We start from the raw sequence: 21,414 nt of genomic DNA on the forward strand, positions 1-21,414 counted from the left end.
CACGCTAACCACCGGCGCCGATATCTTTCAATGTAATATCACGGCGAATGAGATCGACCCAAAAGTGAGTTTAGTTATCTCAGAAATAAGAAATAAAGTGCAGGAACTCAGCAATGAGTAAATTTGCCTCATGTTTTCCCAGGTTTTTTCCAGGGAAAAATTCCCGAGTTTGAGAAGAGTAAAGATTGGATTCACTCAGTCTATTGGTACTACTTCAAGACTGAATAAAATTTTCGTTCATTTCCTCATTTTCTGGCAGATTTTTGAGGTTTTCCACAGGAAACCATGACAAATTTTCTCATCGCTGAGTTCCTGCACTTTTGGCGATTATGAGTGAACTAAACTCAAATTTGAGTCGTTCTCATTCGCCGTGTACGCAAAAGGAAAACAGCCAGTGTCGCTACTTGATAGCAAACTACTCATAATGGGAGGAGTCTTTGTAGCTGTTAAACCAATCGGTTGCACATCATTCTGCTTTAACCTGAAAAGATATAAAAGAGCGCTGCTTAATGGCATTAGTTCATTTTCGCTTCGAACGGCGTGGTGAACATATAAAAGAGCGCTGCTGTATGGCATTAGTGCATTTTCGCATCGGACGGCGTGGTGAACAGCAATAGCAGCAGTAGTGGCTAGTCCACTCCTTCACACCTAACAAGCAACAATTGACTGGTCGTGGCAAAGGAGGAAAAGGTCTGGTAAAGGCGGCGCCAAGCGTCATCGCAAAGTTCTTCGAGATAACCGCCATCGGTCGTCTGGCTCGCCGTGGTGGTGTCAAACGTATCTCCGGTATGATCTACGAGGTGTGCTAAAGGTGTTCCTGGAAAATTAGGTCCGTGATGCTGTCACCTACACTAAACACGCCAAGCGTAAGTGGCCATGGATGTCCTCTTCAATAAAACGGCCCTTTTCAGGGCCATCCAGCTTACATCAGTAAAGAGTTGGAAAGAATTTATCTGCGCTTGTTTGTCCATATTCAGAACCACAAGCCCCCAACGACCACACAAAATGCTCTCCAGAGTTGTAATCATGTAACCAAACTTGGAAGCAGAAGTGCAAGTGATTTCGATTGATTCTCTTAATCAACTTTCTCTTTGAAAAAAAAAAATTACAAATTTGGTACGCCTACAATTCAAAAACGGAAAGAGTTTAGATAATAGATAATTGATCAATTAAAAGAAATAAATGCTCTTCACATTTATTCCGTCCACTAGCGGTCCTACGTCAAGCTTCCGTTCGTGCCCCTAGACACAGACCCTTCTACTTTTTTACATAGGTTGAGCCTTTAGACTGGAAATCGATTAAAAAGGTTTTTAGGCAGCCCGTTACTTCTCTAGTATAACATCAAGTGGCATCGGGGCTTATTATGTCACTTCACGGTGAAAACTTGTCACTTGTCGTCACGGTGAAGTGATTCCCATTTGATTTGTACGGCAATCACGGCTTTTATTCTGAGTATCACTTCCTTATCACCGTGTAGTGACACCCGTAATACGACCTATCATCTAGTAAGATTGTCACGGAATCGATGGAAAAGAAGCTTTTCATCGTCTAGTCACATTTGTTTATTCAAAACAATATGCTCGGTCAAATCAAATAAAGCTTGTAACCTTCTTGAATTTCCTTCTTCATAAATTCGTTTTATGTTATTTGAATAACTGTAGTTTACAGTTACAATTGTGGACCCCAAATTTGCTTAAAACATAAAGCGACCCGTCATTATGCACTGGATGTTTCGACAACAATTTCACTGTTGATGGCATCTTCTCTGGAGCTATATATCTATCTAGCTAGTTTTTTATTTGATTGTCCACTTTTACCTAAAGGCTTCCGCTTGACTATACGGTTCTCCAAGTTAATCATCCAATCCAAGCTAAAATATCCCGTAGCGACCCTCACACGGTTTCGAAAACATTTAGGCGGACTTGTGGATGGATTCATTTGGATTGGATAATCTTAGAGCCACATAACCTGAACATACATTTTTTTTTAAAGATTTAGAATATCAGGCTAATACGCTGTAAATAAATTAAATTTGACTGGTTAATATTTTTGTTGATAAATTTAGAACTACTTTGATCAATTTTGAGTAATCATGCGTACAGCTGGCTTGCCCCTTGTTTACTACTGAGCTTTGTACCAAATTAGTTAATTTAACCGACGTATCAAACCTTTCAAGATGTCGCGACCGTACCGAACAAATTCTATACTATATTGACAAGCTCTACCGGATTGCGAATCACTTCTGCGTAAGCTCCGTAGACGTAGGCGCGTTGAATGCGACAGCCGTGAAAAGCTAAATATGCATCAATACCACATAAGTAAGTATCGATTTTACAGTCACGTAGGGTTTAGTTCATGGATTAACATTGACTGCTGTTTACAAATGTAAGTATTTGACTAAAATGCTTCACTTTGAAGTTAGTTTCCTAGATGAAACAACGAAAACAACAATGAAAGCTTGTCACGCAAATAGAAGAAGCACGGTTGGGCACTTTCTGAAATATTTCAATAGTATTCTCTTGCAAACCCAAATAAATCTATCTGCGTAAAAATAAATAAAATAAGAGTGAATTGTAGAGCCCGCCAGTATTGCACCCAACATCATTGCCTTAAAATTAAATTTCCTGAGATTGCCTGATTTTCAAGGTCCCAAAAATATTTTTTTAATTCCCTGATTTTCCAAGTTGTTCTAGGTTGTCGACATCCTGTTTAAAGCAAAATCTGGCTTAACAATATAACTCAGTTGTAAAAATGTAATCAAATTAAAGCTGACAAACTAAGGAATCGTTTGAATATATTCAGCGAAGTGTTTTGATGAGAAAATACAGAGGCATTAACGTTTAAATTTTGGTTGCCAAAAACAGTCAGTGAGTGCCGAAGCCGAAATTTACCCTAGTAAAATTTCGTTAAATCTTCCTTGATTTTTTTAAAACCTGTTTTCATAACAACTGATCCAGAATCTAAATCTAAATAGTAATAAATAGTGAGAAAAGGATAAGTAACTTCCATTTAATACCACGTACCTTATTTGCTTATTCTTGACAGATACGTGTATTTCGTCTACAATGTGCAGACTTCTTCAGTATCTTGTAATAATACTCGAGTATTAATACAAGACACTGAAGAGGTCTGCACATTGTAGACGAAATACGCGTATCTGTCAAGAATATGCAAATAAGGTAGTGGAATTAAATGGAAATTACTAATCCTTCTTTTTCTCTTTACACAGGTATTCCGCTAAGACGCCCACATTCAAAATAGTTGCCAAATTTGTAGAAGGGTCTATCGAAAGGATTGAGCAAAACCACTTTAAATCCGAATCGCTGTGGAAAGCTTATTTCTGATTAATCTCCTTATCACCTCCATCAATATCAGCTCTCACAAAACATACAACAACGAAACTGGAACTCAACGTTTGCTGCAGTGCAGCAATTAGGTAGTTACATTTTCATGAGCATTTTGCAACAGTGCCCGAGATTTGTGCTCTAGAAAGCTTGGAATGATAGGACGTATCAACCATAATGACGGTTATTTTTGGACTCTTCAAGAAATCACCTTAAACGAGCAATTAATCCGCAGACAACAATGACAACCGGGTCGCAGCTACCGTTCCAAGTTTGCATCTCAAATCAAACCTAGAACTCGAAACAATTCCCGGATGTATATTGCCGTGATGTTATTTATGTGTGTAATTTAATTTACGACTGACGCCAACCCAGCCGGTGTCGTCTTCGCAGAGTCAAATTTGTGGACCCGGTCTTTTATTGGACGGTTGAGATTTTTTGGCAAACTCCGACCACTTGTTTTACACCCATGCAAACGTGTGCGACTTGATCATTATTACGAACCGCCTTCAAAATCTCAGAAATGCATTGCCAAAACAGGTGATGGATGAGCTCAACCGGGTGCTGCACATGTTATTTTCCCATTTATTCTCGTCCACGGCACAGCGCGTCAGCAAGTAAAATAAAGACAAAATCAAACCTACATATTTCGATCTCCACCAAGACCCTCGGAACTAATTTCTCTACTTATGATTCGTCTGTCTCTGTCTCAAGGAACCCAGTCATTGAAACGGAGAATGGCAAAAAATTGGCTGCAATTTACAGGCGGCGTATATTTTTGTACGGTGAAGGTATTACCGATTCGTCGATCATGAAAACAGGAGGAGATTTGTTGATGAGATATATAGAGAGAGAGAGGTACCCTTGAGTGGTCACTTTCGAGGGCATTCGGTGCCATCGCCTTCTACAGGCCACTATTACCCTATTTGTGGCGGCAGCTTTTAAAGTGGTACAATAATAAAAAGTCAAAAACAACCACGGTTGAAGTAGGCGAACGACGCGCGGAAAAGAGATGCAAACGACGAAGAGCGTAACCGATGCAATGTAGAAAAAAAAAAGGAAAATAAACAATGACACACACAGAGTGCATGGGAGAGAAAAATAAAACTCGAACAAAATGAAACAATAAAAACAAAAACATCGGTGGCAACGAAAAAGGCTTTCGAGACAACCAAATTAGGAAACAATCAATCGTGCGTGCGGCATGCTGCGAGTGAGCGCTTCGGACGCTGTGTCTACCATACTAGCTACTACCATACATTGAAGAATGACTACTACATGTGTTTGGCTACTATGATACTGTACATGGGTCTGATACCGAACTTCGCCTGAGTTGAGTTAGTGAGGGGTAGATCGATCCGAGCTGTGATTGCAGAAAGGCGATTTTTGGAGTAGAACATCTCACTTCAATAATGGAAATAAGCTTCAATTAAGTAAGAAGTTTTTCATAGTAACTGATGCAACTAAATTTCCAAGCTACAAGAGCTCTCAACAGTAATGTGTCAACCAGTCAAAAAAGGGTTTTAAATGTTGCCTTTTTCCTGGTGATTCACCATTACAAGATTAGTGTTTTTGGTTACATTGTGTGGTTATAGAGTATCTTATCTTGACTATTTTTAAATGTACTACACCTAACCATGAGGATATTGTATCGAATGACCACTTTAAGTCTGATATTTGACGTTAAGCATCTCCAACTAAGTTAAGAGGAGTTTAATCGTTGATTGAAGTGATTGTTTACTGTTACAGACTCTAAAAAAAATACTGGTTGTTGAGTAACTAGATCTAAATACTTCGGAGGTCAGAACATTAATTTATGAAAAAAAATGTGTCAAACAGCTTGATTATTCATAGGCTTCTATGGTTACTATGGAACATCTCCCCCTCAGAAAAGGTCGTTCTGAATGGGATGATTGATAGGTACTGGTACAATGCACACCTCAAAATCAACTATAAACGAACAGCAGAAACTGTATAAACGTGTTTCGGAAAGTTTTGTCGGTGAGATCATCGTGCAGATTTTAGTTGATCCAGTAGATCAAATAATCTGACCACTAGAACAATTTGAAGAACCTAGAACTTCTAATACACCTTAAATTGATGTTGTTTGGAGACCTTTAGTTGCTAAGGACCTTGTATCAGTTATGGTTGATCAGGTAAATCATTTGATCTGAGCTCAAGACAATTTGGAGAACCTTGATTATAAATCAAAATAAATCAAAAACGATCCGCAGAAACTTTATGAACATGTCGCTGTTTTGTCGCTGAGGACATCGTGCAGTTCATGGTTGAGCCAGTAGATCAAATAATCTGAACTCCCAAGCCACCTGGAGAACCTAGAACATTTCATACACCATCAATTACAACGAAAATGATGTGCATTATAGTCATGGACCTGAGTGCATAAACAAAATTAAGCGGAAAATATGAACCTCACTGTTTAAAACTTCTTTTGAATTTTCAACATTCTTATATGGTGGACGTCACTTATCCGTGGAAGCAGTGAAAACATATTACTCTTTCTCCGAAAATGTACGGTTACGTCACTTTGTCACTTGCTTCCAAAACACATTTTTATCACGAAGAGTATAGATTATGAATATGAAGAAAAGTGAAAATTGACCATGGTGGCGTTTACGTCACTTTGTCATCTCACGGCAGTAAGGGCCTTGTACCGGTTATGACTGACCTGGTACATTATTTGATCTGAGATCAAGGACAATTTGGTAACCTTGAGCATCATATATACATCAAACTGATCATGAGCGATGTACAGAACCTCTTTGAACATGTTAGAGCAAGTTTCGACGCTGAGGACATTGTGCAGGCCTTGGTTGTCAAATGTTAAGCTACAGAATGCTTTGGATGACCTAGAACATCACTTGAGCTTCTTATATACATCCAAATAGATCAAGAACGATGCGCAGTTACTCCTTGAACATGTTTGGGCAGGTTTCGCCGCTGAGGTATTTTGCAGGACATTATCAAAAAGTGATGACCGGGTCATAGAACTTGTTATCAATTTGATATTTTACTTTGCTCGGGATTATGATTACATAGATCGCAACGGAATAGTTTCAAAATTGGTCATACAATTCCGGAGATACGGCCGGAACAAGTTCTTAGTATCTCAGGGAAAATAACCAGCTTATGAGTAAGTTCAAAACCCATCATGCGACACAATAAATTACATCAGAATTCAAAAACAAGTTCAATAACAATGATATCTAGTACCCTGAACCAGATTTGCTAAATCCGGATATGTTCCGGGTTGCACCGGGGAAGTGGCCAGATTTGACTTTTTTTTAAATCAATCATGTGCCACATCAAATGACGTGAGAATTTTTAAATAAGATCATTGGTAGTTATATTGAGTGTAAATAGGGTCAGACCATAGGTGAATAAATTGGGATTTTTCCTATACATATAAGCAAGTTTGGTCTCTTAATATCCATTAAAATATAAACTACAGTAATGACCTAATTTTATCAGTCCCTTCACGCATTATTAGTTTAATGTTCAGTAATTTCCTATATCCATAATTCGAAATCTTTTCCACTAATCTTCTTGATCGATGTTTAGGGTAAACTTTGGTGCAATAAAACCATTGAAATAGCGCATGGGTTTCGTAGAATATTAGAAAATATTTTCAAAAAGGGGGCTGATAAAATCGGGTCATTGTTGTATGTATTATATCTTTAAAAAAAATCCACCGGCTGGAGCGGGAATCGAACCCTCACTCCATGGCACACGCAAAATAGCTGTTAGACGGGTGACGCCGCTAACCACTCGACCACGAAGACAACTTTGACGCGAAAATGTGAAATGTCGTCATCGAAACCCAATTCAAAAGAATTATTTCCTGATGAATGTGGGCGTCTTAGTGGAATACCTGTATAATGAGAGAGAGAAGGATTAGTATTTTCCATTTAATTCCACTACTTTATTTGCTTATCCTTGACAGATACGCGTATTTAGTCTACAATGTGCAGACTTCTTCAGTGTCTTGTACTAATACTCGACTAAGAATTATTTGTTTACTCTTGTTTCTTGCGTGACAGTAGCTCAGTGTAGTGCAGTTCTTACGTGGTGTTAAGTGTGTTCCACTGAATTTCATTAAGCAAAATGCTTTCAAATAAAATTATCGTTGAGGAATATTTTGCGTCTGGTCGAGATAAAAACCGTTTACTTGACTTTGTGTCTAGGGCACTGTCGAAAGCACCTGCGGCTGTTGCGCAAGGTGTTAAAAACTGGATTGGTCAATTTAATCGGCGATGGTCAAAAACCCACAGTAAAGATCGGTTCTTTAAGAAGAAGGCAGAGTGGCTTGAAAGCATATTCCCTGGGCGTACCTAATTTTAGAAAACAGCATAAATTAACAAAGAAACGGTTTTTAATACGATACCGTCGAACATTAAAAAAATTAACAGTTCGGAAAAATTGTACCTGTTGAGGGAAGTGCTAAATTTTCAAAAAACAGCAGATTCCAAACCAATTTAAATTAAACTTGAATGAAAATTAGTAAAAGCGTGGAAATGCGTTAATGTAAAGCAAGACATACTACTGATGAAATCTGTTTTTGTTCATGTATCAACCGCGATAAGAAGAAGATTTGTCTTTGATATTTGTATGAATATTTTATAAAAATCCTAAACAAAAACTACCGACAGCAGCACAAACATATACACTTCGAATGCTCTCTAGCGCCGCCTAGCGGAAGAATTCCGAATTGTTCTGTCCATCATCCAACAGTCCTTGACCTCCTGATCAACTTTTCCCAAGAAATCATCCGTCTAAATAGTCAGGATCTTGAGATACAGCAGCACAAATATATTCACTATATAATAATCACTAGCGCCACCTAGTGGAGGAATTCTTAATTGTTCTGTCCATCATCCTAAGAGATGAACTAGCCTATGGCTAAAAATCTCTATAATAAAGAAAAAAAAATGTCCATCATCCAACAATCCTTGACCCCCTGATCAACTTTGCCGAAGAAATCATCCGTCTAAATAGTCAGGATCTTGAGATACAGCAGCGCAAACATATTCACTTCAAATGCTCACTTGCACCGCCTAGTGGAGGAATTCTGAACTGTTCTGTCCATCATCCAACAGTCCTTGACCTCCTGATCAACATTGCCGAAGAAATCATCCGTCTAAATAGTCAGGATCTTGAGATACAGCAGCACAAATATATTCACTTCAAATGCTCACTAGCGCCACCTAGCGGAAGAATTCCGAATTGTTCTGTCCATCATCCAACAGTCCTTGACCTCCTGATCAACTTTTCCCAAGAAATCGTCCGTCTATATCATCGGTATCTTGAGAAACAGCATTCAAATCATGCAAAATAAGAGATTTTAGGGCAAAGCTGTGAAAAACCCCATTTTACACTATCGTGCCCAAGATGAAACTCACTCCAATCGATTCCTGAGACTTTTTTTCTATAAGAATGACTATTTTTTAGTCTCTTGTTCCAGCGAGCACCGAAGTTATTGAATTTTAACACATTGTTTCGATTTTGTCCCCAGTGTGCAATGTCTTCCAACAACGTCCTCAGGTGCCTGTATCTCATCTTGAAGATCGCCTTCAGGTGGAACCATCTCTTCTTCAGTCACAGTTCGTCACTAGCCAGAACTTCATCCAGTTGTTGTACTTCTCCAGGAACGGTAATATCATATTGAACTCTTCAAGCACACGGTCCATGGTAGATTATCACTTGTGACTTGGCTCAGTAGCTCCGTTAACGTCTTCTAGATAATGTTGCCTTAGTTGGTTAGTGTGAGAGCGGATAAGACAACCGTTCTTCAGAAGGACAGTGTAATTGACGGAACCTTTTCCCTCGATCACCTTTCCAGGATGTTTTGTTATGATTATTAGTCTCTGCATACGCCAAATCACCAGCGGAAAATTCTCTCTTGACGGTGCCGTGGCGTCGGTTGAATTGCTTGTTCTGCTTGCTATTTACAACTGGTGTCGTTGATTCTCAAGGCTTGAGCATACGTAGGAACAACTCCGCAGGTGATTTATTATCAGGGCAAGGGGTAAGTCACTCAGCACATTGTGTCGATATTAGATTCAGCACAGCTTGGGCACATCGATCGGCACACATTCGACACAATTTCGTAGGCATTGGATTGTTGTAAATAAAATGGGAGCACTTCTGTCATTGTCAACTGTTCACAACATTACGTGCTGTTTGACTGTATGTTCAGGAACATCCTCTAATTGATTATACCAGAGGAACTCAGACCAGCAGTTCACTTATAGATCTAAATACGAAATGTAGGTTCTAGAGTGGGCTCAAGAGAAAGAGACAGTTAATCAGACCCCATTAGTACCATTAATTCAAATAATGCTGCAACTCACACAAAACAAACTACAGAAGTCTAATCATCATCCTCTATAGTCGATCTCCAACAATGTTCCCCACCGGTTCCAACTCTTTCCGGCCGCTGATAGACCGTTGCTTTTCCCATCACGAAAGACTAGGTTTCTGATCTGCCTTTAAGGACATTATAAAGCCCTAAACTTTTATTATCCTATGAACACAAAACACCAAAATTTCGCATATCCACCACTTCCCGCGTAATCCTCAATCCGATTTATCCTTGCGATTTCAAATCAAAACATTCAAGGTGTCAGAAATTCCGGGTTACAAACAATCGCAGCTTGCTCCATGACCGGCACACTGACAAAAAAGATGACTCAAGATTGGTGTGCGAAGTGATCTACCCCTTGCATCAGGTGCACTTTGTTTGGGTGTCAACCGGTATACGGAAAGAAATGTTTGAAGATGTTGGAAAGTGGCCGTGTTTGCCAGATGATGCAGACTCCAATAAAAGACTGGTTGTTGGTTAACTAGGTCTATATACTTCGGAATCCCTTTCTTGCTTCCGAATACTTTCGACCGAACAACATCTTGTGGAATCGTGTTACAGCTGAAACTAGAGCCTAGACTTCTCTCTCGATTTGGCCGTAGTTCTGCTCTGCAGCAGTCAGTGATCTTGATACATGCGCGATAGCTTTCACTGATCCATTAGAGAAGCGATGCAGAATAACAGTGCCAAACCCATCTTTGCATGCGTCACCTGCTACAATGATTTCCTTGTTCGGCTCAAACTGTGTTAGCAACAAGTCAGAAGTGAGTAGAGCTTTAAACTTCTCGAATGACTTATGGCAGCTGGCAGTACATTCTCACGTAACGTTTTTCTTCAGCAAGGTGTCCATGGGTGCCCTAAGCTCCTTCATTTGCTTGACAAAACGTCCATAATAATTGATAGTCCCAAGGTACGATCGAAGAAGAGACACGTTCTTGGGGGGTGGCATCTGCGAAATTGCGGTTGTCTTGGCTGGTTCTGGTCGGAAATCTCCTTTGTCGATTATGTGGCCTAGGAACTTGATTTGCGAAAGACCAAAACGGCACAGTCGAGTCTCAGGTGGAAACCGTACGCCTTGATTCGTTCCAGGAGGTCATTGAGGCTTCGGTCATGCTCTTCCTTCGTCCTAGCGGGAACCATGATATCGTCGAGATATAGTTTAACTCCAGGAATTCCTCCAACCATACTATCAATAGTCCTTTGGAACGCGCCAGGGGCGAACTTGATTCCTGGTGGCAGACGGTTGTATTTAAACAATCCTCGATGCGTGTTAATTGTAAGGTACATTTGTGATTCCGCCTCAACCGCGACTTGCAGGTAGGCATCAGACTGCCGGTCAGCAAAAATATCATCTGAATGTGGAAATGGGTGAGCATCTGATTCCAGTGCATTATTCAGCCCCGTAGAATAGTCGCCACAAATTCGAACAGAAATGTTGCCGGATTTGCGGACCTCAACAATCGGAGTTGCCCAGTCAGAAAAAAAAACTTTGCTGGCGAAATGATTCCGTTTTCTTGCAGTCGTTGAAGTTCGGCATCGACCTTAGGAACTGCTGCATAAGCCACCGGTCTTTTTGGACAGTACACGGAACGGACGTCGTGCTTCGAATAGAGTTTTACCCTCGTTTTAGTGTGCTCTGGAACACTACAGGTAACTTCGAGCGTGATCATTGGACAGTTTCTTCCGGTTTCTGGAGAGCATCGGCGTTGACCAGCGAGTTTAAAGGAATCGACCACAGATCAAATAACTCGATTGCTTCAATTCCCAGGACATTCAAATCAGGGTTTGATGACACGTAGCCAACTCCTGTATTCTCACACCTCGGATGGTTAATTCTGCGGAGAACTCACCAAAAATGCTGCTCTTGTCTCCACAAGCGCTGATTGCCGTTATCCCAGTTTCCTTGATGTTTGGTCTTTCGATTGCTTCCAACGTTTGTGTTGATATGATCGCGAACTTCAAATTGATCGCTTTTCCGTCCAATTTATTTCGTTTCTCACAAGGAATGTGACAGCACACATAGATACCGAAAGGGCACACATAGGCTTCCGTCCATACCATTGACTGTATGGGGTTCCTTGTATCGATCTGGTTGGCAGATGATTCTGCCAGTAGTTCGCCGTTACAACAGATTCTCCCCAGAAACGGTTATCCAAACCAGCATCGCTGAGCATACATCTGAAAATTTGCACGAAGTTCGAAGTAGCACGTTTTGCTGAGGAGAGTACGGCGCTGTTAGTTGTTATGCCATTCCATTTTGTTAAAAGTCCTTTCCATGGCACTCTCCACCTCGATCAGATCGTTTTCTTCCAAAATGTGTTTTGGTCATTTCAACGAAATCTTCTAGCTTCCAACGCTTCGATCTTCTTTCGCAAAATGTAGACAGTTGTGTATCGGCTATCCTGCCTAGAATCGCATATCAGTCCCATATGGAAAAAAGGAGGCATTGAGAAAATGGCATTCGATGTTACTAAGTGCAATTTCCATGTACATATTTGAAAAATCATAGCCAACTTATTGGTTTTTTTTTTTTAGTTATAATCAGTTGCAATGAAGTTTGCATGTTTTGTTATACCAGCGAACAATATGGTAATTCAAAAAGCAAAACAGTAACTTGACTTCTGGACGATGGAATTTCCGAATGAGACTGATATGCGATTACTTTGCTAGATCACATTTTCGCGATCAAAGTCCGTAGTTTTATCGCATAATATCTATCGTCGTTATCTCAAAATTTATGAAAGTCCCAATAGAACTGATATACGATTCTAGTATCGTATCTAGTATAGTCGTCCATGAATGTCAGGAAGCACTTTCTGCCCCCAACAGTTGCTGTTCTACCAACTCCATCACTCCTGTTGACTTGTTCTGCGATACCTTTGGAATCGGACTTCTCAGCATCTCGCCCTTCTAGCAAACTTCTATCGTGTAGAACGTGACTTGAAAATTATTTTGTACCAAACGCTAGACTGACAATAAGTGTGATTTAATGTCCAGAACAAACAGTACGTCATCCAGTGTAATCACACGGCCATTCTCCCGGATCCACAACCTTTTGATCTTGCCTTCATCCCGTTGGCCATCCATACGTCTTCCTGGATACTTTCGTCCAACTCTTGAAAGAATTTACGGTGCTTAGCGATGTGGCACGTTGCTTCGGAATGCAGTATCCACTGTCTGTCCGATATCGATGTGCTTCCGGTTAGAAACATCCAGATCTTTTTACGGCATTTGATTTCTCCTTCTTATTCACCTTATCCAATTCTTGAACTTCTCACCTTTGGCTTTATGATGTCCAGCTTGTTTGCATAGAAAACACGTATCCTGACGTACCTCGACCGGTCCACCGTATCCGACGCTTTCGTTTCTGCCATTCATCTAGGAAAAATTGAGGTAAAATTCCCGGGTAAAATAAACCCCATTTATGTTACAGCTGCTAGTTGATATGATGGCGAAACATTGCTGACATACGTTGCACTTTGAACGTACTATGTGAATGGAAGCTACAATCTGTTTAATGAAAGTAATTTGAAATTTATAAAATTACAAAACAATTTTGGCAGAAAACCACACAAGAAAAATGTTATTTCATGAAACAGGTGGTATTTCTGAACACAACCAAAACGATTTGATTGATGCAAGTTGCGAAGTACATCCTTCATACTTCAGGTCGATAGCTCAACTGGCCTGTTTACTAAGAAAGGGAGCTATTTTCCACAATGCTATGTGTTACTCTAAGTGAGGCTTAATGCGCCCCGCGAATTGTAGTGTAAGGTAAAGCCTAAATGTATGCTACCTTGGCATGAAATCAGCATGTGCATTTTTCCTCGTAGTATTTCGAAAACAGGTTTTTGATGGCCTTTTTAATTTTATCAGTTCAAATAAGAATTTAGCCATTTTATCAATTGTAATATCTTGACAATAGCCTAATACAATTTTCTGATGGCATTGCACTTAAATATTGATTCACTTTGTGGATTAAACGGATATCTTCCTTAGCATGGGCATTTTACCCCCATCTTAGTTATAAGTTTTCTTTTTACTATGTTTAACTTAAGGTCTTTATCCGGTCTCGCCTCCAAAGCTATCACGAGCGTTTCATATTTCTCCGGAAAACTACTGAATGATAATGCCACCAGCCATTGCTCATCGAAAATCTTCTTGGGTTTCAAGTCATTCAGCTTCTCAAAAAACTCGGTGAGCTTCCATGTTTACACGCTATTCTAGGCGCAACTGGCAAATTTTCCGCATCACGGTCACCTATGTCTTCAATGTTCGCTTAACATGGAATCAAAAAGGGATTCCCTAATGTAGGAAACACTATTAGGTCCATAATACTCTTGACTTCCCTGGACATATAATATCGCGTTGCTTACCACACAATATACTAATTCATGCATTGGTTGGCATAGAAAGGTCTCAATCAATAACTGAAGAAGTGCTTCAAAGAACACTAACATGAGAGAAGGCGAAATCTCGTATGAGCGTCGAAGTCAAGTAGAGAGAGTGCATTGTTCGGGTTGAAATAATCTCGTAGTCCCACGTCAATATCGCGATAAAAAAACTCAAACATTGAGTAGTTTAAAAAAGTGTTCAGCATTTCCGGCAATACAAAGCATTTAAGAAAAGCATTGATCCCGTCCCGTTCCGTCAGGCAACTTGTCTCCCTGTGATTATCATCATCAGCTCACTGTTGTTGTTGGGCTGATGTTGATGACCGTGAGTTGCAGCGGATTTCTTTGTATTGGTTCATTCGCTCCCGTACCGCGATTGCATCCATCGATCATCATTCATCAGATTGAACATCCATTTGTATCGCATTTTCGTCGGTCGGTCGACGTCGCGAGTTCGAGCATGAGCAGCAGCTGTTTCCATTCTGGTTTTGATCGATGTGTTGTGTGAAGAAAATTCTACTCACTACTACGGTCTCACTTCTCACCGCACCGACGTCGCTCGCCTTCTGCTGTGCACCGTTGCGTTTCGTTTGCGTTCAACACACAAGAAAATCCCTTTGTTGCCATTTACCACCAACTCACTAACACATTCTCAGTACACTACTGACTTTGGCTGCTTTGCTGCGTTCGACTTCTTCTTGCATCAGGATGACGACAACGACGAACGAAACCAAGGAGACGACGGACGGGAACGGCATCAGGCGGAATGGACATCGTACCTTTTTCCCGTGTGCGTCTCCTGCTGCTGGCTCATTCCATTCCGGGGGAAACAAGACACAGGGAAATGAACTTTCTTTTTTCACCGAGGAATTGTTAATCACCACCCCGAGGGCGTAATGACGAATGGGACAAAACCCAAACTCACTAGCTCAGTGTTGTGTATGGTCACTATTTTCCGACGAATGGGGCGCCATGATCATTTTCCATTTCGTTCTTGTAACTAATAAGAAAATAAACTGTTCGCTATCCACAATTTTCTTCTGCTATCTGCGCTCTCTGGGGCGTTGGACACAAAAAATAAACTTTTTTTTTCCAGAACACTCACCAACTTTGCACTGAACCGAAAAAGATATGGCTTTACTTGCCTTCGAAACACTCAACAGCACAAAAACGTAACTTATCCTTGGAAGATCTTCATCTCACTACTTCTATAACTGCTCTAGGCACTATTCTTTTTCGCGTTTTTCCCTCGTTCGACCGTCCGTCCGTCGTCGACGACGTCGCGAGAAACAATCGAAAAACGAGGCTGTAGAAAAAATCTGCTATTGCGAAAACAGCACCAAATTCAGACATGAGAGCGAACTACGCACACCACACCACACCACTACACTCACACAACGTCAACACAACAATCGCCAGTCGTCGTACCGTGTGTGTCATGACGACGAGAAAATAAAAATACACACCAAAAAGCGAAGCAAGCGAGAGCGATCCATTCCTAATTTCGCACAGGAATCGCAATACCGTTTACGGTAATAATCCCCGCATGCACCTCCGAAAAAAAGCAAAGCAGAAAAAATATATACTGTCAGCCACCCATCCCATTTCCATCATCATCATCGATGCTTCTGTTGCTGCGAGGATGGGTCAACTTTTTCGGTCGTTTCCTCGAAGAATCCCGCCGTGGTTTTATTTTATTTTTCCACACCCATTCAATCGCATACCGAGTTGGAACTGTGTGAGGAACCAGCGAGGCTTGGCGATCGTCGGATGGTCACCAGGGCCATCGCATAATCGCGGCCACCAGTTTTTCCAGAAACTCCTCCTGCTCCTGCTACTCCTTCTCACCACCACAGCAGTAAAACTTGTTCGGGAAAATTTTCACAATCAAATAGAAAAAAAAAACTTCTTTCACTACACTACCCGACGTTATTCCACGTAACTTTCGAAAAGGAAAAAAAAAGGTTTTTCTTTCGTTAGTCCGTCCGAATTCACACACGATGCGCGACTTTTTCTTCCTTTTTGTGCGGATCCAACACGGACGACAACGCGAAAAGAGCTGATGCGCGATGCGATGATGATGGCCTGCTTTTGAAAGCTCTTCTTTTGGACATGGATGTCTTTTCAGTCAGCCAGCCCAGAGTTCACTTTTGGACTTCTTTGCCACCAGCTAGACAGACGACCGACGGAACGAGATTGTTGCTGCTATTACTGCTGCTGCCACCATCACACACACTCTACCAGAGGTGGCAACAGTACATTTTTTGAAAAACCATCGTCCAGAGCGAAACAAAACAGCCAGCACACGGGCGACCGTGTATAACTACATTCCAAGCGAACAGCGGAGATAGAGAATAAATAAAATCTCGCAGCCTGATTTTTCCAAACAGTTTATTGTAATGAAATTTTAGCTGCAGGCTTGCGTGTGACAGTAAATTACCAACTCCCTTATTTACGCATAATTTTAACATCAATGGTTATGAGTGGTCAGTCTTCATTCTTATCTTTTAATTCCATGCAATAAACATCAAATAAATGCAGTAATTAGCCAGAAATCAGCAAAATTCTACACGACATAAATTTATGTCGCGTGCGCCGCCGGTCTTGTCTGCTTCTTTGAGCGAAAATGTTCTGTCGCTGGCAGAAAACAGTTTAGAAATGTCATGACATTTTTGCCGCTTGCCAGTTTGTTTTTGTGTGTCGTCACAATGGTTATCGCAAAATGTATCAAATGTTAAGGAAAAAATGTTAAACTCCAGGACTCGTGCCACCACTGCACTCTACACACTACTGAAACTGAATGCGGAGCTGACTCGCGGACTGTCTGCTGTCTCGCACTGTCTGGCTCTGGACGACTTGCGACTTCTTCTTTTGGTACAGTCTTGATGTTTCTCACCGCAACCAACTCGCAACTCGCAAGCTGCCTCACCACGCAAAAAGATCTCATCTGGATTCCCCGAACGCACACTGGCAAAATAGAAAAAGTCGCGTGCGCGGGAGTGTGTGTGTGCGAGGGCGAATTTTTTTTGTTTTTTGACAGAATGCACTTGGAGAAAAAGTGCAGCTGAAAACGCGTGATGCAATTTTTTGACAGTTCGTTATAAAAATACACGCTAAGTCCCCAGTTCCCTATTTATAGGTAAAAAGCTACCCAGAATGAAGTTCGCTCAAAAAATTTGCTAATCTAAATAGATTAAAATTTAACTTTATTCGATTCTCTAATAAAAAAAATACCATGCACGAACGATAACTCAAATGATAGAACCTTTCCACAAATGGTTGGGATGATAGCCTGAATACGTCGTTAAGCAAAATAGCCACACACATTTCATTAGAGCTGCGTTTATACCAAAGGGGTGGTCCAAGATCTATATGAATTATAGGTTCCACAGTATAGTTGCTATATTCATAGTCTGGCGCCAAGAGAGAGGAGCCAGCTCAAATGACAGATGCTTTGTTTTGGTTGTCTTCTTCTTCTTCCTTTTTGTTGAAAAAATTGTTGATGGAAAGAATCATTCAAGCGAGGATGCGCGTTTGTCACTCGGTTTGTTGATATAGTTTTGCCGTTGGAGTGTTCAAACTTGTCGTGAACTGTATGTTGTGAGCAAGTATCTTACTGCATATTGCTTAGAGCTATTGGGTTCGTATTAAACGGGTTTGATTTTGTGAATTCTGGTGATTAGGAGGAGGTTAAAAGTGATACACAGCAGATAAAATGCGTTGTCAAGTGAAGCGTTGCGGCCGGAACAAGAAAACCCACCCGAATGTGTTGTTTCACCGGTTTCCAAACGATCCATTGCTTCAAGCACGGTGGGTTGAGTTTTGTAATGTAGGAGCTGATTTTATTGTCACAGATGCAATGAGAGTACTGGGCAGAGCTCGTCAGAAGCCATTTGTTTTTGTTACACGGTCCATATTTTATTTTTTTATTTGTATGGAAGAAAGCATCAACCAGCATTTTGAAAATAACCTCCAGTTAACCAAGCATCAATTTTCTTCTCTTGAAAAGTCTTTAAAATCATTACCTTTGGAAATTCCTGGTTGCCACAATTTAAAAACCAAAATTATCAAAAGGTTTTTGAGATTCAAAGCAAACTCAAATCGTACGAAGAAATCGCGTAAGCGAAAATATGATAGTCGAAGTATGCTAAATTGAAACAAAAACTTCAAATAAGAATCAAGAGATAACACAATAAATATGTCTTTATTTCACAAATTAACAATTATTTTAGTCAGAAATCTGAAATAGACCACCCACTCCTTCACAGTAGTCGCCAAATAGTCAATGTATTGTGCAAAAAAAAAATGGTTATTTTTTAGGAGCTCGGAGTAGCAGCGTACGAATACTTGAGCAACATTGTGCATTAGGTACGACTTCTAGTTTTTTCGGCATCGAAATTATTGTTGCTTGCTCCGATTTTCATACTTCGAGTGGATAGACGATAATCAATTTTTAATTACGTAACGATTGTTCACTTCAATCCCTACAAGTTGTCTCTATTTCAATGGAAAATAAATCCTTTGCGTGAAAACTACCCTCCCTGCTTCACAATAAGTAACAGAAACGCCGAACGTCCAAAAACATTTGTATTCTGCACCGTCATTAACTGCCATTTCAAAAAAACTATCTTGAAAAAAAAAAACAATACGCAGATTTTTTTCCGATTAACAATACTTCCCCCACTTTATTGAATCAAAATTTCGGTTCGCAGTGACAGATCATGACTGGTTCGCATTGACGTTTACGCGATCGGCTTCAGAGCTAGCTGGCGCCTCTCTCTTGGGTCTGGCGGATAGAATCTCGTAAGCCAATTGAGCTGTCAAATGCGGAACCAATCGAGCAAATCACGACCAACAACAGAAAAGAGCACATCAGCTATTGCGAACAAAACTTCGGAAACCCTTTTCTCTTAACTCAAGGCTCGCCTACGCAAACTAACACCATCTTTGGGTTGAGGAAAGTTTCCCTTATCCGATGATGCCGGTAATTTGCGTTCGATTGGCGAGGAAAGAATATTCAACGTTTTGTTTATAAAAGTTGATAGTACCTTTTCAATTGTTGGTTTAAAATATATTGAATTGGTTCCGCTTTTTGATAGATCGAAATCCTATCCACCAGACTATAAATATAGCGACTATAGTTCCACAGGAGGAAGAAATGTTAGTTTGTGTACTAAAATGAACTACACATTAATCAGTTGATCGAAAGCTCTCGTTTCGTACGGTCGCATTCGTTTCTCATTTTACTTCGCGAGGTACTTATATACCGTTTTTCAAATCGCTTTTTGAGTAGTAAACAGTTATTCCCATCTAACCGGGATTGTTTCGGAGCAGGCCGGAAGGCGTTCCAACGCGTTCTATTCGATTACGTGGAGTGCAATCAAAAGAAGTTTCTAGTGATTGAACCCCAAAAAGAACCATCCGCAAGAGTTATTTCGTTGTGATACAACGGAAAAGACAATCGGCTATTATCAGTGCCCTGTTTGCCGACGAATTAGTGTGTGCTTGTGTAGTTACGAAAAAGACTATTCTACTGTTCGTTCGCATCTTTCTGGGATACTGCTGTTCGTACCTATATCGTCACGGTATCGCTGCTCATTTGTGCATTAGAGCATCTCCACTGCGGGCGTTATAAAGTACCATTCTGGATTTCATCGGGTGAAAACCGTCTCACCATCCTTTCCCGACCATGAAGTCGGGATGGGACCGACCCCCCGATGGGGACCCTGGTGGTGGAGCAAAAGGTGGTAATACGATTGATGGATCATACAGGGGCCGTACAGTTCCTGAATGGATGGACCCGGAAAACGTTTATGGCCCACTGACGATTCTACGCTTGAAACCAGTCGCACCAGCTAAACTACCAACCAATCCGGTTGTAGTTAGTATATCCGTGACAGAGTGTTGCGGACGCATTGAGGGTGCCTTCCCTGAATATCGAGGAACTCAATATGCGCTGAAGGTCCGGAAACCAGAGCAGGTAGAACAACTGAAAGCATTGAAGGAATTATATGATCACACTCCGATCTGCATCGATGAGCACCCGATTCATAATTATGCGAAGTGTGTGATTAATAGCCCTGAGGTTGTAGACCTCACTGAAACTGCAGTGAAAGACATCGTTGCATCGCAAGGCATATCATCCGTTCGGAGAATAACCAGGAAAGGCAACGAGGAAAATAGGATCAACACACCTATGTTAATCCTATCCGTATATGGTACTGTGATCCCACAATACGTATATCTCGGTTTTCTCCGCGTCCAAACCAGGCCCTACTACCCGGCTCCCATGCAGTGTTATAAATGCTGGGATTTTGGACATACCAAAGTGCGCTGTGTGAAAACCGAAATTTGTGGCACGTGTGCTGGTGACCACGAGGTGGTTCGAGGAATCCACTGCCACCTTCCACCACAATGCCCAAAGTGTGACACCGATAAGCATCCTGTAGCAAGTAAAAAATGTCCAGTTTACGTCGCTGAAAATGAAATAGCTAAACTACGTGTGGACCTGGGTTTAACATACGGTGCTGCTAAGAACTACCTACAGAGAACCAAAAATAATTCGCAGCCCGGCCAAGTTGAAAATACCAGCAAAGCAAATCAGGAAATTTTCAAGAGGTTAACAGAAATGGAAGAACGTCTTAACAAGAAGGATATACAAATGAAACAACAGAACGACGAATGGAACACAAAATTACAGGATCAACAAGTGGTCACGGACCGGCTCCAACATGACCTCAACATGTACAAAAATCTTTACCGAACGACGAAGAAACAGCTTAACGAGGTTACCCAACAATACATCGCTCTACTGAAGGAAACTGGAAGGGATTCTAACTCAGTTAAGCTTCCAGCCTCCCAGGGTACGAGAGAGTCCAGCCAACCCAACAAAGACTCCCAACGACAACAACAACAAACACAACAACAAACACAACAACAACAACAAAAACAAAACAAGGCTCGTAAGAGTCGTAGCCGTAGCCGCAGCAGAAGCCGAAGCCGCACCAACAGGAAAAATGAAAAACCGAGAAGCAGATCGTCTAAGCGACTGCTTTCACCCGGCGACCCAAAAACCAACAAACCTCACAAAATACGACCTTCAGATGACACCAGTAATCGACTCATTCCGCCTGACTATCATTCTAGCCCGACGGATGATGATCTCAATATGTAGAAACCACCAGCTTGATTCGTCTCCTCGCTCCTATCACTACACACCAGTTTTTTTCCATAATATCTCACAATGGTTAACCCAAAACCAACCTACGAAACGAACAATGTCGGCAACGAGGAG

The 21,414-nt window shown here is 41.0% G+C and overlaps 1 protein-coding gene across 7 annotated transcripts in view; it reads right to left on the minus strand.

Moving 5' to 3' along the window:
- The window catches only part of ssh (Protein phosphatase Slingshot), a 52,572-nt gene extending 36,217 nt beyond the window's left edge, over positions 1-16,355 (minus strand). For 2 of the 7 annotated variants that reach the window (XR_010518720.1, XM_065236392.1), the window contains exon 1: positions 15,845-16,355. Coding sequence is in view for 1 of the 7 variants with exons in the window: in XM_065236392.1 (XP_065092464.1) it covers positions 15,845-15,907 (63 nt within the window). In the remaining 6 variants the exon portion in view is untranslated. The other 5 variants (XM_065236393.1, XM_065236396.1, XM_065236395.1 and 2 more) reach the window with 5 other exon arrangements.
- Between the last annotated feature and the right edge of the window lie 5,059 nt (positions 16,356-21,414).

This window comes from Ochlerotatus camptorhynchus, unplaced genomic scaffold, assembly GCF_037179485.1.
Source record: "Ochlerotatus camptorhynchus isolate MF236.1 unplaced genomic scaffold, CSIRO-AGI_Acam_v1.1 ptg000550l, whole genome shotgun sequence".
Lineage (NCBI taxonomy): Eukaryota > Metazoa > Arthropoda > Insecta > Diptera > Culicidae > Ochlerotatus > Ochlerotatus camptorhynchus.